At 53.7% G+C, this 16,029-nt stretch overlaps 2 protein-coding genes across 6 annotated transcripts in view; one reads left to right on the forward strand and one right to left on the reverse strand.

Annotated features, from left to right (window-relative positions):
• The window catches only part of Ptpa (protein phosphatase 2 phosphatase activator), a 28,243-nt gene extending 27,823 nt beyond the window's left edge, over positions 1–420 (reverse strand). The window contains exon 1 of one of the 2 annotated variants that reach the window (XM_028757080.1): positions 125–420. In XM_028757080.1, the coding sequence (XP_028612913.1) occupies positions 125–155 (31 nt within the window). In that variant the 5' untranslated portion in view covers positions 156–420. The remainder of the gene's footprint in view (positions 1–124) is intronic. The other variant, XM_028757081.1, reaches the window with a different exon arrangement.
• A 519-nt stretch (positions 421–939) lies between these two features.
• Crat (carnitine O-acetyltransferase) lies at positions 940–15,115 on the forward strand. Of its 4 annotated transcripts, none has more exons than XM_028757015.1 (15): positions 940–1,127; positions 2,542–2,678; positions 3,320–3,583; positions 6,617–6,735; positions 7,882–7,935; positions 8,460–8,625; positions 8,805–8,979; positions 9,540–9,718; positions 10,301–10,401; positions 11,320–11,439; positions 11,533–11,655; positions 11,753–11,888; positions 12,255–12,317; positions 13,048–13,185; positions 14,288–14,503. In XM_028757015.1, exons 2-15 carry the CDS (start codon positions 2,652–2,654, stop codon positions 14,501–14,503), a joined length of 1,881 nt encoding a protein of 626 aa, XP_028612848.1. In that variant the 5' UTR covers positions 940–1,127; positions 2,542–2,651. The 4 variants fall into 4 exon arrangements, with proteins under 4 accessions (XP_028612848.1, XP_028612845.1, XP_028612849.1 ...); XM_028757013.1 differs by lacking the exon at positions 940–1,127 and adding an exon at positions 1,158–1,255; XM_028757012.1 differs by lacking the exon at positions 2,542–2,678 and having other exon boundaries at positions 14,288–15,115.
• Positions 15,116–16,029: the final 914 nt, after the last annotated feature.

The following is a 16,029-nucleotide window of genomic DNA, read 5'->3' on the forward strand; positions in this document are numbered from 1 at the left end:
CCTTCAACACCCCCACCCCCGGCCGTCAGCTTCGCCTCCTCCGTCCCTCCATCTCCTCACACTCCGGGGACCCCCGAGCCACACCCCTTTCCTACCCGCACGCCGGGCCCTCCAATCGCCCTACCTGGCGGCGGCTGCCGCTCACCCTCGGCCATCTTCTCGGTCAGGAGCCGGAGCGGATGCTCGCGGTTCCCTCTCACCGTTCACCTCGCACCTCTCCCCGGCTCCACCAAGCTTCTAGCAGGGAAATAAGCGCTGGCCCGCTAAGACCGGAAGCCGAGAACTACAGTCACTCGTGTGAAGGCGGCAGCCATGCCGGTGCGAGGCACTCAGGGAGCATGCCCACCAACTGCCGCCTCGCGACGGCCGCGCCGACAGAGGCAGCGGCCATCTTAGTGCGGGGCGCCGGAGAGCATGCGCACTAACGGCTGCCGTCTGTAAGCCAACTGCAGAGCTGGCAGCCATATTTGTGCGGGGCGTCGGGTTCCTTTTTGTTTGTTTTGGTGGGGGGGGGGTGATAGAGGGAATAAGTATGGCAGCAGTATTTTTTTCGGAGCAAGGCCACCTGTCATCTTTGTGCATGGCTCAACCCAAGAAATCTGAGACAGTCCCCAGTTAACAGTTGTGTTCTCCTGCCACCCCAAGAGTGACGCTCAAGGACACCAGTCAGACTTGGACGCACGCGACCGCCGCGACAGCTTAGGTAGCTTTCGGAGGCGGAGAGCACGAGCTGGACGGTGACTACCGTTGTGACCCCGTGACGGAAGCTCAGGGCCTGGCTGCTAACGGCTGAGCTACAGGTCCGTCTCTACAAGCCCCTCCCTCCGTGGCCACGCCCAGGCTTGGGCCCGCCCCCGGGTCCAGGCTAGCGGCGGGGACTGTGATCCACCAAAGCTCCGCCCCGTGAGTCCTGCCCCACCGGCAGCCCGCCGGGCCCGGTGGCCGCGGGGCCGCCTCCACAGGCTAGCGGCAGTGACTCGGCGACCTTGAACCTAGAGCCCGAGCCGCGAACCCACTGACCCCAGCACCCCAGCTGTGGCGCAGACTTTACCCAGTGCGAGGGGCGGAGCGGACCGAGTGTCCGCAAACAGACTGGGATGATGTTAGCTTTTGCTGCCAGAACCGTGGTGAGTACGCCCAAAAGGGCCCTGGACAGGACAAGACGGGCGGGCCTCGGGCTGTAGGGTAGCAGTGGTCAAGAGAACCCCACGCCGGCTAGTAGTGTGCGATTTGCAAGGTGGGCAGAGGAGACCAGGTAAGGGGTGGGATCGAACCCAAGACCCGTGGCACTCAGTGTCAATGACCCTGAAGAAGACTGAGAAACCTAGGTTCAAGTCTTTTGTACCTTTACACTCCACTTCTCCTTCATGCTCTCAGTTATTCGGACTCAGACACCTGTCGGGACTACTGGCTAGAGAGCTCAGCCCTAGACTGCTGCTTCTGCCCAGTCTAGAGCTACTTCTCCAAACCTAATCAGTTGCCCAGTCTCCTTGAGTTCCTTAGATGCTCACCCTCCCCCATTGCATATGGCTAAGAGAACCTCAGGTGGAGACTAGTAGTGAAAATCCCCAAAACAGGCAGGAGGAGGCAGGCGGTGGCAGGAGGAGGCAGGAGGCGACAGGCTGCCCCTCGCCATCCTTATGCACCTATCCTAATGGTGAGCTGTTATCCTTTCTGATTCAAGTTTCCTGTACTGCTGAGAACTATACTGCCCTGTCAGACACTGGGTTGGCAGCTAAGACTGAGATTCTTCTAGCAGTCCTGGCAGCACCTGAGACCCTCCCTCCTCGCTCTCCTCGAAAGCTGTATCCCATCCAACATCCCCTGGGACCACCATGCTGGCATAACCACTTTAATGCTGGGGAGACTAAGGGAAAGAGACAATCGTATCCCATGGCTCTGCTAATCAAATTTAGCCCAGCCCACAGATGGAGTCCTTTGGGTTATTATTCATACCAAAAGTACAGAAGTACTGCTGCCCCTATATCTCCCCCACTTTTGATCCAACCTGAATGATCCAGAACTCATTAAAAAACAAAACAAAACAGATTTTGGTAGAGGGGTGGCCACCAAAGGCTCCTAGGTCTAGAAGGGAAACAGATGGGCAGGTTTGTGGCAATAGTTGTCCACTAGTGTCCCTTTCCTGGTATCTCCTGTCTTGCACCATTCCCAAGCCGGACTGATTTCAGGGCCACAGGTTAGCGGCCAGACTGTTTCCACCCTCCAGCCAAGTTTTCCCACATCAAAAAGATCTATGAAGATTTTGACAGGTGGATTTTTTTAATGCCTCTTGGCTTGCTTCCCTGGCACTGGGCCCATCCAAAGAAGAAAGGAGAAGGTTCCAGGTTTCCTCTTACTTCAGTGCCTGCCTCCAGCTCTCTTACCTACCTTACTCCTCCTCTTCTGGAGGCTAGGGAGAGGTGGAGCAGCATCTGCAGCCCAATGGCTACCACTGCTTCAGCTTCAGATGCTACCATGCCAGTGGCTACTGCCTCACGACTCCTTCACGCCTGAATTGTGAATCTTGTCTTCTCTTTCCAGTCCAGGCAGGTGGCTGCTCTTGCTAGTTTCTGCTCGTCCAATTGGTAGCACAGTTAGGCTTAGAGATCCAGCCCAGGCAGACAGACAGGGCTCACATCCTCAGTCCTGCCATGGAGGACGAGCAGCAGAGAGAGAAGGTATGGAATGGCACTTCTGCCGCTTGCCTGCCACTGTGCCAGCAGCCTGGGCCCTTCCTGTCTTGCTTTCTGCCACCTCCAGAGTCTCCGGGACTCCCTCCCCTGTCTCTCTGCTACCTCTCATCCTCCATGCCAGGCCACTCGGCTCTCTTGCTGCAGCACTGCCCACGTCCCTTACCATCGCCCCACAGTGAAGAGAGAGCACAGAGGCTGAAGCCTCCCCCAGAGGTGCTGTCACTGGCTCACCCATTTCCAGTTCCCTCCTATTCCTCAAGCTGGAAGTGGGAGTTGAGAAGGTGGGGGCTTTGGCTTAGAGAGCCAGCTGCCACCTCTCTGCTGGCTGATTTATCTGCCCAGGGCAAGGATGATGGGTCTTGTGCACTCTGACAAGTGGGAGGCCCCCTTACCTCTGCCACCCTAATAATGTCATTCATCCTCACCCCCACCCTTTCCTAGCCTTCCTGCACCTCTAGGCCCCTGAGAGGTGGGACTCCTATACCTTGAGGGCTGGGCATCCAGGGCAGGCACCACCCATGAAGCCGTCTTTGCCCCTGGGGATGGCATATAAGCCCTAGGACTGTAGTTTGCCACAAGCTGTGCTTGAGTCTGAGAGAATGAGCCAACTGTTCTGCATCCCACAGGGAAAACCCCTGGGCCTCCTCAAGCCCTCCTCCCTGATGAAGGTTTCTGGCCGCTTCAAGGCCCACCAGGATGCACTGCCACGACTGCCAGTGCCTCCCCTTCAGCAATCCCTGGACCATTACCTCAAGGCACTGCAGCCCATCGTGAGTGAGGAAGAATGGGCTCACACCAAGCAACTAGTGGACGAGTTTCAGACCTCAGGGGGTGTAGGGGAACGCCTGCAGAAGGGACTGGAGCGCAGGGCCAAGAAAATGGAGAACTGGGTAAGTGAGGTGGCAGCATCCTGACAGTCACCCAGGGGCCATATACAGGTCCTCCAGAGCACCCCTAGAGTTGACACTCAGGGGCATGGCGGAGAAGGCTCATAACCAGGATTGCACACCAGCAGGTGAAGTCATGTTCAGCAGAGGCAGTACATGGAGATTTTTGAAAAGGTCCTATTGGCTGGGATTGTGTCTCTGTGGTAGAACATTTCCCTAGCATGTATGAAACTCTGAGTTCCTCAGGGCTGAGGGGGAAAGAGGCAGAGATATGGATGGCAGTGTCTGTCAGAGGGAGGGCAGGAGGAAAAAGGAGCAGCAATATGGCCTACTTTGGGATAGAGCCTGGGCTGCAGTGTGTTCAGAGCAGGATGGGCAGTCAGGGAAGGCATGTAGACTTGAGCTTGGTGGGACAGCTGAGGCAGGGAATTTGCGTCACTCTGAGGTTGCTTTACATGTTCCTGGCTCTGTGTCTGATCAGTTAAGTTAGTTCAATTTATAAAATACATCTACACTGGTGCATAGTGCACATTTCTGTATTCACATTATACACAAAGATTAAGGGGGAAAAAAAAAGCCCAGGCTGCTGGGAAGGAAGCAAGAGCAGGAGCCAGGGGAAGTGCCGAGGCCGAGGCCTTCACCTAAAGGGAAGTGTTCGTGCCTGAGCCTGACACAAGGAGACAGGGAGTCATGAGGTCCAGGGCTGTTTGGAAGACAGCCAGTGGCACTTGCTAATACAGTGGGACTGAGGAGGGAGAAGTAGGAGGTTACTAATAAGAAGCTTGAGGAAGAAGCTGGCTGTGGGGGACAGCTGGGTGAAAAACAGTCACCTTCAGTGTCCATGGCCCCACAGATACTAAGAGCTACAGAGGTTCAAGTCCCTTAGGGAGTTCAGCATTTCGGTCTCACCTAAATGCCTGTTCCCATGGACCCCAGTCATCTCCAGATGATGGAGATCTAACACAGCATAATCGCTGGGTAAATAAATATGCTTATTTATATATTTAATTTATATAGTTTATACAGTTTATTTACATAGTTTATATTTATGAGATCATTATCAAAAAGTGAAAATAAAGGCCTATGCATTCAATATGAATGCAGGTTTTTATTTTTCAAATATTCTTCATCTGAGCTGGTAGATCTGTAGATACAGACCCCGTGGGGTAGACCTGTGGACCTGGGCTGACCGCAATAGAAAACAGGTTGATTGGCCTCAGTGGAATCTGGAGCCACATGTGGGAAGTAAGAGCTAGGTGGAAGTTGTTAGGGACAAGCATTTGCCAAGCCTTAGCAGGTCAGAGCCTTTGACTATTAAAGTCAGAATGCTGGCCTTAAAAGGACCTTAGAGATACTGGGGTCTAGTGGCTTTCTGACTTCATTGGCCAAGGAATCTTTGAAGCCAAAGGCTCTGACTAGAGTTGGGGCCATCACAGGGCCCTTGAAGCATTGCTGCCTCTGCCAGGAAGCACCCTTTCCCCTTGTCTAAACTGTAGCCTGCAACCCCTGCAGGTGTGAAGGCTCCTGCATGAGAAGGAGCCCTTGTCTGTCCGCTTCCTACCACTGAAGAAGCTGAGACCTAGAGAGATGGACCAAAGTCCACATCCTCACAGTAGCTCTCAGGAAGACCCTGAGATGTACAGGAAGGCCTGCATGCCTCAGGGGGTCCAGTCCTTGGCTATGAGTCAGCAGATGGCAGTCACATGTTTACCCAGCCTGTGTCAAGTCACCTTCCCTTCTCTCTTACCAGGGGCCCTGGATGAGTGGCCTGATGCCACAGACTAGCCACTGTATGTTATATAGATCCATTCTCCTGCTGGTTGGGATGGGCATGGAGCACATTGGGAGGTCTAGGTCTTGAGGTTTAGGAAGCTATAAGAGATAGGGTATAGGCATGGTGCTACATGTCTAGCACATGGGAGACACATGGGCAGATCTCTGTGAGGTTAGTCTACTCTGCAAAGCTCTAGACTAGCCAGTGATACATAGTGAGATCAATAAATAAAAATAAAATAAAAAGCAAAGGGGGTTAGGGACAAACACCTACTTGCTGTAAGTTGTAATGAGCACTAAGGCCGTTCACTCCATGCCTATGGCTGATCCCACGAAACCCCATCCATGGGGCAGAGAAAGGACACACCCTCTTGTTCTCACTATTACAATAACTTACCCTCTGAGTAAGACTCCCCCTTAGAATTGCCCTGATTTTGAGATGAAAGTCAGTGTCCACCTCCTAGTCTAAGGCCACTGAGGGGCACCAGTCCCTGTGGATAGTCCTGACGCAGGTTGCTGTCTCCTTGGACAATTCCCAGCTGGAGATGGTTGGAAACCCACTCTCTGGGCCACCGCCTCCTCTTCCTCCTCTTCCTCCTCTTCCTCCTCCTCCTCCTTCTTCTTTTTCTTCTTCTTTTTTTTGTTTTTGGTTTTTCGAGACAGGGTTTCTCTGTGTAGCCCTGGCTGTCCTAGAACTCACTCTGTAGACCAGGCTGGCCTCAAACTCAGAAATCCGCCTGCCTCTACCTCCCAAGTGCTGGGATTAAAGGCGTGCGCCACCACCGCCCGGTGGGCTTTCTTCTTACATGCTATCCTTGTGCTTTATTCTACATATCTAGGGATGTATTTTATTTATTACAGGGGACTATATTATAATCATTGACAGGGAATTTGTAAGATAAAGTAAGGGCTCAGCAGACTGTGTGCTGATTAGCACGTGTGTGTGGAGTTCTGAGTTCAAGCCTCATACATACACACAGAAAGAAACAAGAGGAAAGCTGTTCACTGCTTTATCCCTTTGCCAAGTTTGCTTTTAGTTGTTTTTCCCAGGTTATTCTCTTGGCAGTGCTGATTGCACAAGCTCAGGGGACGATGATGTTGAAGGAGTTATGGAAGGGCACTGTGAACCTCAGCGTTCCCTGGGAGACTGTCCTACAGAGAGGCCAGAGGAGAGGACACCAGGGCCAGCTAGATCCCTGCTCCTGGGGAGTAAGAGGACCCCAGGTGCACCTCCTGATCAGCTCTACTCTGGTCCTTGTCCAGCTGTCCGAGTGGTGGCTCAAGACAGCCTATCTCCAGTTCCGCCAGCCTGTGGTCATCTACTCCAGCCCAGGAGTGATGCTGCCCAAGCAGGACTTCATGGATCTACAGGGTCAGCTCCGGTGAGTGTCTGAGACTGGTGCAAGGCTGGGCAGTGCCCATGGGGAGGGTTCTGTGTGTTTCCAGAACCCTCAGGTCTGCACCCTAGGAAACTAGAAAGGCCTTGGCCTTGTTCTTTTACCCCACCAACAGCCTCATCTTACAGATGGGGAAACTGAGGCTCAGAGCAATGAGGGGACCATCTCCCATGGTCACAACTCAAGAGAACAGGCTTCTAGTGCCAGGGCTTTGTAATCATTCACCCTCCAACTGTGCCCTGAGTCCCTCCCACTCTCATCAGTGGCCACATAGTGACCTTTATACACAGTCCCCTTTTCCACATTCAGCCATGTCACCTGCCCTGGCCCCTGTTCCAGTCCTACCAGAGATAAAAATACTAGCAGCAGGATCTCCTGCCCAGGAGCCTGTCACTCACTCCTGGCACCAGCTTCTCTTAAAGAGACCAGGACAAGAACAGAGAAGCCAAGAGGGGTAAGGAAGAAGTGTGGCTCAGTGGTCTGGTGATTGTCCAGCATGTACTAGATCCTGGGTTCCACACGTACAAGTAGTAAAGAGACCAGGGCCTCCTGGTTACAGCTGGGGCTCAGCCTGGGCTCTCCCACGTGCTGGATAATGTATCTTTAGTTTACATTTCTTTCTTTATCCATCCATAGTGGATAGGGGATGGCCTCAGACATTGGGAGATAACTGGTGTGAACCAGGAAACCCTGAATAGCCCAAAGAGGAAGAGGTTGACACCAGTGTCATGGGGACACAAAGACTCAAGAGAAAGGGACATAGCAGCAGGGACAATTGGACCCCTTAACTATTTCACCAAGGTAATGAATCTCCACATAAGGAATATTTCTGGCCGGCCTGGCCCTTGGTGGGAGTCAGTCACCACTGGCCTCATCCTGCCATAGTGCGCCACTGCTGGGCAACACTCAGGGCCTTTCAGGTCCCCTCTCGACGCCAGCATTCCCTCACTGGAGATGAAGAGAAGTTCAGAAGGGTCTCACTACTGTAGGTCTACTTTGAATTCCTTAGGCCTGTGTCACCTGGGGGGGAGTGGTGATTTAACAGGTCCTTCCCACACTTGGCAGACGTCCCTGTCCCAGGGTCCCCCAGTAGATGTCCAAACAGCTTCAGCTCTCTGCTTCATCCCCCAGGTTTGCTGCCAAACTCATCGAGGGTGTATTGGATTTCAAGTCCATGATTGACAAGTAAGTAGCCCCGCCCCGACCTGAAACCACCCTTGCCCGCACCTGCCTAATACCATAGCTACCCCTGACTCTAGCCCTGAGGAGCCAGTGTGTCAGCACGGGCACTGGGCAGGCCCACGTCATTTTCACTTCCTGTTGACCTAGCCTTGGAAGGGGTTTAGGACAGTGACTGGGGAGAGTGGGGACATTTAAGTCTTCTGCTCCAGCTCCCAGACTTCTGCCAGTGACCTTGTCATCCTAGCCAAGACGGATCACAGTTGCCTGTGATAAGCTGACGCCCAGATAAGGGAGAAGGAGGCCGTTTGTGGGTGACTCATAAACAGGACTCCAATCCCTAGAAAGTACAGGTCTCAAGACCTGTATTTTCACCTTTACACCCTAATCGCCCTGTTCATGCTGGTGGCAAGTAGAGACACCAAGGAACAGGTCCCTCACCCAGATCTAAGTAGGAGAGCAGGCGTCTGTCGACCCTAGCCTCGTCCCCATCCACCTGCCCAGTGACTCGTTGCTGTGTCTTCCTACAGCGAGACGCTGCCCGTCGAGTTCCTGGGAGGACAGCCGCTGTGCATGCACCAGTATTATCAAATCCTGTCTTCTTGCCGAGTGCCTGGCCCCAAGCAAGACTCGGTGGTGAACTTCTTAAAGTCAAAGAAACCACCCACGCACATAACCGTGGTGCATAACTACCAGGTGGCTACCACTGTCCTGTCCGAGGTGCCCAGCCCCAGCCCTTCGCCTGCCCCTCCCAGCCCAACTCGCCTGGCCCAGGCTGCACTGGCTGTGGCCTCCATTGCCAAGGCCAGGGAAGGCTGGTGGTCATTCTCTGCCTACGATCACTCAGCCCCTTCTCTCCCTGTCTGGCCTCACAGTTCTTCGAGCTGGACGTGTACCACAGCGATGGGACGCCACTCACCTCTGATCAGATCTTTGTGCAGCTAGAAAAGATCTGGAACTCCTCACTGCAATCCAACAAAGAGCCTGTTGGCATCCTGACCTCCAACCACAGAAACACCTGGGCCAAGGCCTATAACAACCTCATCAAAGGTACTCCAGGGCGGGGCTTCCTTACATGCCACACAGGTTCAGTCCCGAGCTGGAGCAGCTAGCATTTCATCGGACCCTCTCAATTTGGAGCAGGTGTACTGGCCCATTTTATAGATGAGAAAACCAAGGCTCAGGTTGACAAAGCCAGTTTCTCCCTGCAAAGTAGCAAGTTGGATTTAGACAAATGTTCTGGCTGAGGTACCCTTTTTGTACACTCTCTGCTCCCAGAACCATTCTCATCAAACCCCATACATACTGGCCATGGGCTGATTGCTGGTTTTGGATCCTGGACTGCCACGCCAGCTTTCCATGTGACTGTTGGACTTCTGCTTTTCTATGTCTATAATGTGCCAAGTGTTAGGCCCTGCCCTTTGCCACATGGGGCATACTTGTAGGAATTTGTTGAGGGCAAAGCTCACTGTGCATTCACAATTTTCCACATGCCCTGAAGGTACCAAAGGTGGGGAAGTCCCCATCTCTAGAGGGGCATGAAGCAAGAAGAGCCCAGGGCAAGAGACAATGGGCTCTGAGGCTCCCTACACCTACCCCAACTCCTACAGACAAAGTAAACCGGGAGTCGGTGAACTCCATACAGAAGAGCATCTTCACTGTGTGCCTGGACAAGCAAGTGCCCAGAGTCTCAGATGATGTCTACCGCAACCATGTAGCAGGCCAGATGCTACATGGTGGTGGCAGCAAGTTCAACAGTGGCAACCGCTGGTTCGACAAAACTCTGCAGGCAAGTGAGGACCTGGCAGGGCCATGGCCCCAAAGCTTGGCTCACCGAGGCTTTGAACTTCCTGCCTCCTCCTTAGGCTCAATGTCCCCAGCTTCCTGCTTGTAAAGCAGACAGGAAGCGAGGAGGCTGAATGCTGCTGTAATTACCAGGCAACCAGCCTGTCATTACCAGGCCTTCATGCCACTGACACCCCCAGCAGAGCCCTTTAGCATGTCAGACACCGTCTGGGGTCAGTCGGTGTGCAGTCTTGGAGTGACTTTTCCTCTGTGCTCACACACAGGAGCAGTAGAACTGCTGGGGGTGTGCCTCTTGACGATCTGCTCTCAGATATGTGAGCATAGAGCACTTGGGTGGCTCTGCAAGTGAACTGGAGGTAGCTTCAGGAACCCTTCCTACGAGACCTACCCAGAGAGCAAGTGGACTGGAGATAGCTTCAGGAACCCTTCCTTAGAGACCCACCCAGAGAGCAAGTGGGCCAGCTTCAGGAACCCTTCCTAAAAGACCCACCCAGAGAGCAAGTGAGCCAAGGAGCCCCCCTCCAGCAATCTGGGGCTGACAGCACGGCTGCTTTCTCATCCACAGTTCATTGTGGCAGAAGACGGTTCCTGTGGGATGGTTTATGAGCACGCAGCTGCAGAAGGGCCCCCCATTGTCGCTCTTGTGGACCATGTCATGGAATATACGTGAGTATGATTCCAGCCTCATTCCCCAGTTCCTGGTGGCAGGTAGCATGCAGGTGACAGACTTAGCTTGTAGAGAAATGTTACTCTCATTTGAAGAACAGAATCAATGTATCTATCTCTTTCAGATTTTTTTTTTTAAGGCAGGGTTTCTCTGTATAGTTCTGGCTGTCCTGGAACTCACTCTGTAGACCAGGCTGGCCTCGAACTCAGAGATCTGCCTGCTTCTGTCTCCTGAGTTCTGGGATTAAAGGTGTGTGCCACCACTGCCTGGCTTAGATTATTTTAAAGGTTTGTTTACATATGTATATATATATATGTATATGTATATGTGTATGTATTATGTATATGGTGACTTTGTCTGCATATATGCCTGCACACCTGAAGAGGACATTACATCCCAATTATAGATGTTTGTGAGCCACCATGTGGTTTGAACTCAGGACTTCTGGGAGAACAGAGCAGCCAGCGCTCTTGACTGCTGAGCTGAAGGAAGCCGCAGAGGCTATAGTGTTTTAAAGTCTGCCTCTAGCCCTGAACTTCCCAGCTTCGTGACCTTGGGCAGGGCTGTTTCCCCCAGACTCTCTCCCTCTGGCCTCTTTTTGTTTGTTTTTAAACAGAGTCTCACTATAGCCTGGTTGGCCTAGAATTCTCTAACTGATCCAGGCTAGCCTCAAACTCAGAAATCCACCTGCCTCTGCCTCCCCTAAGTGGTAGGACTAGGGATGTGCCCAGTACGCCTGGCTTCCATCTGAGCTCGTGAAAGCTAGAGTAAAGTCAGTTTTCAGAGGAGCTAGCCCACAATCTCTGAACCTCCTACCCCTAGCTTCAGGGACTCTCCCCACCCCCACCTCAGTCTCATGGACACTCCTAGGCTTCAGTGACACTGGCATGAGCCTTAAGCCTCCCTGTCCCGTGCAGAAAAAAGCCCGAGCTTGTACGGTCTCCTATGGTACCCCTGCCCATGCCCAAGAAGCTGCGGTTCAACATCACACCGGAGATCAAGAACGACATAGAGAAGGCCAAACAGAACATCAGCATGTGAGTGTGGGGCTGGGCCCTTTTAGGGGAGGACCAGCCACGAGGCTTCCAGGTGCCTGCTTCTCACCCATGCCTTCTGCATCTCCACCCCAGCATGATCCAGGACCTGGACATCATGATGCTGGTATTCCATCACTTTGGAAAGGACTTCCCCAAGTCACAGAAGCTAAGCCCTGATGCCTTCATCCAGATAGGCCTGCAGCTGGCATACTACAGGTGCGCCCTGCCTGATCACCTGCCCCTCAGAGGAGGGGAGGGCAGGTAGGGGCAGCCCTGGGCAAACGGGCTGCACTGAGACCCACCTCCCATCCAGGATCTATGGGCAGGCGTGTGCCACGTATGAAAGTGCCTCTCTGCGCATGTTTCACCTGGGCCGCACTGACACCATCCGCTCAGCCTCCACAGACTCGCTGGCCTTTGTCAAAGGCATGGATGACTCCAAAGTACCGGTGAGCGGTCTGGAGCAAGGGTGTGTAGGCTGAGCTTCCGCCATCTCCCTCCTTTCCTGTTCACACGCTCTGCCAATGGATCACTCCTCTACAGTATCTCAGCCCACAGTGGGCAAAGGGAAGTTAACAGAAGATGGAGCCGTGAATTTAGTTCTGAGCTTTCTGGCCACTGAGGCAAAACCATGTATCTGTAAGAGACGGCAACCTCTGTCCACTCACATGCACATGAGTGCTGGGCTCTAGAGAATAAGGAGATGGCAGTTGAGCCCTTGTGTGGTGCTGGGTACAGAGTGAGCTGCTAAGGTGGGAGGGGGAGAGGAGGGACAGGGCTTCAGCTTCCTCTGTCCCCCCTCGCTCCCCCTCCAGGAGCATCAGAAGGTGGAGCTGCTTCGGAAGGCTGTGCAGGCCCACCGAGCCTACACTGACCGAGTGAGTAAGCCCTGTTCTCCTTCCTTACTGTCCTTACCCTGCCTTTTTGTCCATCTTCCTGTCCATTCCTGCTAAGAACTACCTCTTCCCAGAGTTTTGGAGCACCTGGAAATCTATTTTAAATTAATAACGCCATTTGAAAGTTGGTAAAACTAGGATCATCGTAGTAACTGCTCTGGTGCCAGTTCCATGATCCCAGTGAGCACAGGTCCTCTGATCTTGGGTTTCTCACTCTCTCTAGAGGCCCATTACGTGGCACCTCTCCTGTTCTCCAGCAGTCGAGGCTATAGCCAGGAAGGTGGTGTGGCCATCAGTGCATGCCCATGCTACAAGGCACACACAGACACTGCCTGTCGTATGGAGTACACACTGCCCCATGTCACACAACATTGCCCTGTTAAACACACGTACAGACATCACCTATTACACAGCACGTATAAGGCCTGCCCTTGTTACATGGCACACACAGGCACTGGCCATGTTCCATGCACTCTATAGCTCTCCCCTGTGTTTTAATCCTACATGCCCTGCCTCCCTGGGCAGAAGTCTGCCCTGTTACCCTGGGCTTCCCCATCTGGGGGGTGAGGACAATTCTGCCTGGACGCCTTGGTCTCATGGTTCTAAGAGACCAGTGTCTGGAAGGGTCAGCACTGCCACAGGTTTCTGAGGAGGGCAGGGATGCCCTGTGACCCTGCAGCACCTGCCTCTGACACAGTTCTTTTACCCACAGGCCATCCGAGGGGAGGCCTTTGACCGGCACCTGCTGGGTCTGAAGCTGCAGGCCATTGAGGACCTGGTGAGCATGCCTGACATCTTCATGGACACCTCCTATGCCATTGCTATGCACTTCAACCTTTCTACCAGCCAGGTAGGCTACTGGCCCAGGTGCCCCAGGATACAGGTGAATAGAACCATTGGCAGGGGCTGGAGAGATGGCTAGGAGCACTTGCTGTTCTTCCACAGGACCCAGGTTCAGTTCCCAGCACCCACATCAGGTCAATTAAAAGCACTTGTAACCTCAATTCTTGGGGATCTGATGTCCTCTGCTGGCCTCTGTGGGCACACACATGCAGGCATACACACATAGACAATGTAAATAATCTTTACAATCCACTGGCAGCTGGACTTTATTGGTGATGTGGCCCACACACGTCACCAGAGGCTCACTGTCAAAACAACTGGGCTCCCAAGCAGGAGCTCAGGGTAGGGACACTGTTGTAACAAGGGTGGGAAGGCTTAGGCCTCTTAAGAGAGAGAATGTTCCATTCACTCACTGGCCACTGTAACTGACTACCTGATGGGTACCAGCTGGTGTGTGCTGGGTGCTAGGACACAGTCCCAGGAAGCTCACAGTATTTGTGGAACACAGGCAAGGAGGCAGACATGGCCTCAGGGCAGTGCTGGGAGCCCTGAGGAGTGCCGAGGGAGCACCATAGGAGCCCTGAGGAGGGCAGAGGGAGCACCATAGGAGCCCTGAGGAGTGCCGAGGGAGCACCACAGGAGCCCTGAGGAGGGCAGAGGGAGCACCATAGGAGCCCTGAGGAGTGCAGAGGGAGCACCATAGGAGCCCTGAGGAGGGCAGAGGGAGTACCATAGGAGCCCTGAGGAGTGCAGAGGGAGCACCATAGGAGCCCTGAAGAGGGCAGAGGGAGAACCATAGGAGCCCTGAGGAGGGCAGAGGGAGCACCATAGGAGCCCTGAGGAGGGCAGAGGGAGTACCATAGGAGCCCTGAGGAGGGCAAAGGGAGCACCATAGGAGCCCTGAGGAGGGCAGAGGGAGCACATAGGAGCCCTGAGGAGTGCAGAGGGAGCACCACTGCTCCCTCCAGGAATGTGAAGGAAGGCTCGCCCTATGGAGAAAAGGAAAATACATAGGAGAGGAGTAGATACAGAGAGGCAAACTGGTACACCCAAGGGGGAGGAGGGCCACCACAGGCCTAGGTATGAAAGCTTAGATCTGCTGTCCCCAGGTACCTGCCAAGACAGACTGTGTCATGTTCTTTGGACCTGTGGTACCAGATGGTTATGGCATCTGCTACAATCCCATGGAGGCCCATATCAACTTTTCCGTGTCAGCCTACAACAGCTGTGCCGAGACCAATGCCGCCCGCATGGCTCACTACTTGGAAAAAGCTCTGCTGGACATGCGCACCCTACTCCAGAACCACCCCAGGGCCAAGCTCTGAGCCCAGGCCCAGGCCTGCCAGTTCCACAGCCAAACCCACTTTGGAATGGACACCTACCATGGCTCACTTCCTGGGCTCCCGTGCCCTCCAGTTTGACTGAGCCAGAAAAGCATTCTCTAGCAAGGCCCAAGGTCCAAGCCAAGTGCCTTCCAGGCCCTGTCCTCAGCACCTGCCATAGTCCGTGTGCAGGGCTGAGTCCAGAGACTGAACAAGACTGAGGCCCAGGTCACCAACGTGTCATCCACCATGTGAACCATGGGGAAGGGAACCAGTCCATCCCTTCTCACAGCAGGGCCTGGGAAGAGTCCCTTTCCTCAGCCCTGGCCAATCTTTCATCTCCACAGCCAGGCCAAAATCTGTCTTCATTGGTAAATGCCCGAGGACCAGGAGTCAGAGGGTTATCTATCGATGAGGGACTCTCAGCCTCCCCATAGCTAAGGGACACTTAAGGCCTAGCCTCCACCACACCACCTCAAGGTGCCATCTCCCAGCTGCCATGCTCTGGTGACTCTCGAGCCCCTTGCTTGCATTCAGCGTGACTCTTGCTGCAGTCATGGTGGCATATGTGATTATGCCAGGCGATCAATAAAGGGAAGAAGTGCTGGTGAAGTTGATTCAGCTGAGGGGCGAGCAGGGCAGACGCCTGCCTGGCCATCTTCTACCTGTCTCTGGCTCAGGGAGCTGGTATCCAAGCAGTGGGCCAGCAAGCTCCCAGAGAAAACATCCTTAGGCCAAGCTATGAGAACTGAGGTGCTGAGCCAAGGATGTCGCCAAACCGTAACCACTTCCGATGGTTAGTGGAATGCTATGGGTCTGGGGTGGCAAACATTCACCAGCCTAAAGCCAGGTACAACTGCCCTACACTGAACTCAACAGGAGGGGTAATGGATCAGGGACATGCTAGAGGCCTGGTCCATACAAGCAAATGCTGACTGGAAGTGGGCTGGAGAAACAACCACTATCAGAGTCCCCAACCCTGCCACCTACTAGAGGGTACATGTCCTGTGGAAGTCCCTGGGTACATTATGTGCTTGGAATGGGAGGCTGGGAGGCTGGCACACCTGTGAAGGAAGTGCTTCATGGCTTGACTGACCTGTGTGTCACCTGAGGCAGGGCCTGCACCATGTACCAGTTTCCATATGATGAAACCTGAGAAGCTAATGCCATTGCTACCGAATGGCAGGCTCCCAAGAGTACATCAGTCATCTGTAAGGCAGGGAAGGTTCTGAACCACAGCTCACCCAGGCTCACACCACACCCCTCAGCTGTCCCAGGGTAGCAAGTATACAGAAAGGAACTGCCTAGCCAGGATGCTAGCAGAGGCTAACCAGATTTCCCCAGGGGTGTATCCTAGTTCTGACTAGGCTACAGAGAAGAGCTGGACTCCACTGTAACTAAAAACTGTAACAGTAACTTGAAGTCTAGAATACATTCTTTCTCCGGGGGTCTCTACTAGTTAGAAGTCATAATTGTCAAGATTCCGGCCTCCCCTACCCAACTGCTTCAGCAGGCCTCCCACGTGTAAG

This window comes from Grammomys surdaster, unplaced genomic scaffold (genome assembly GCF_004785775.1).
Source record: "Grammomys surdaster isolate TR1022 unplaced genomic scaffold, NIH_TR_1.0 126133, whole genome shotgun sequence".
In the NCBI taxonomy this organism is placed as follows: domain Eukaryota; kingdom Metazoa; phylum Chordata; class Mammalia; order Rodentia; family Muridae; genus Grammomys; species Grammomys surdaster.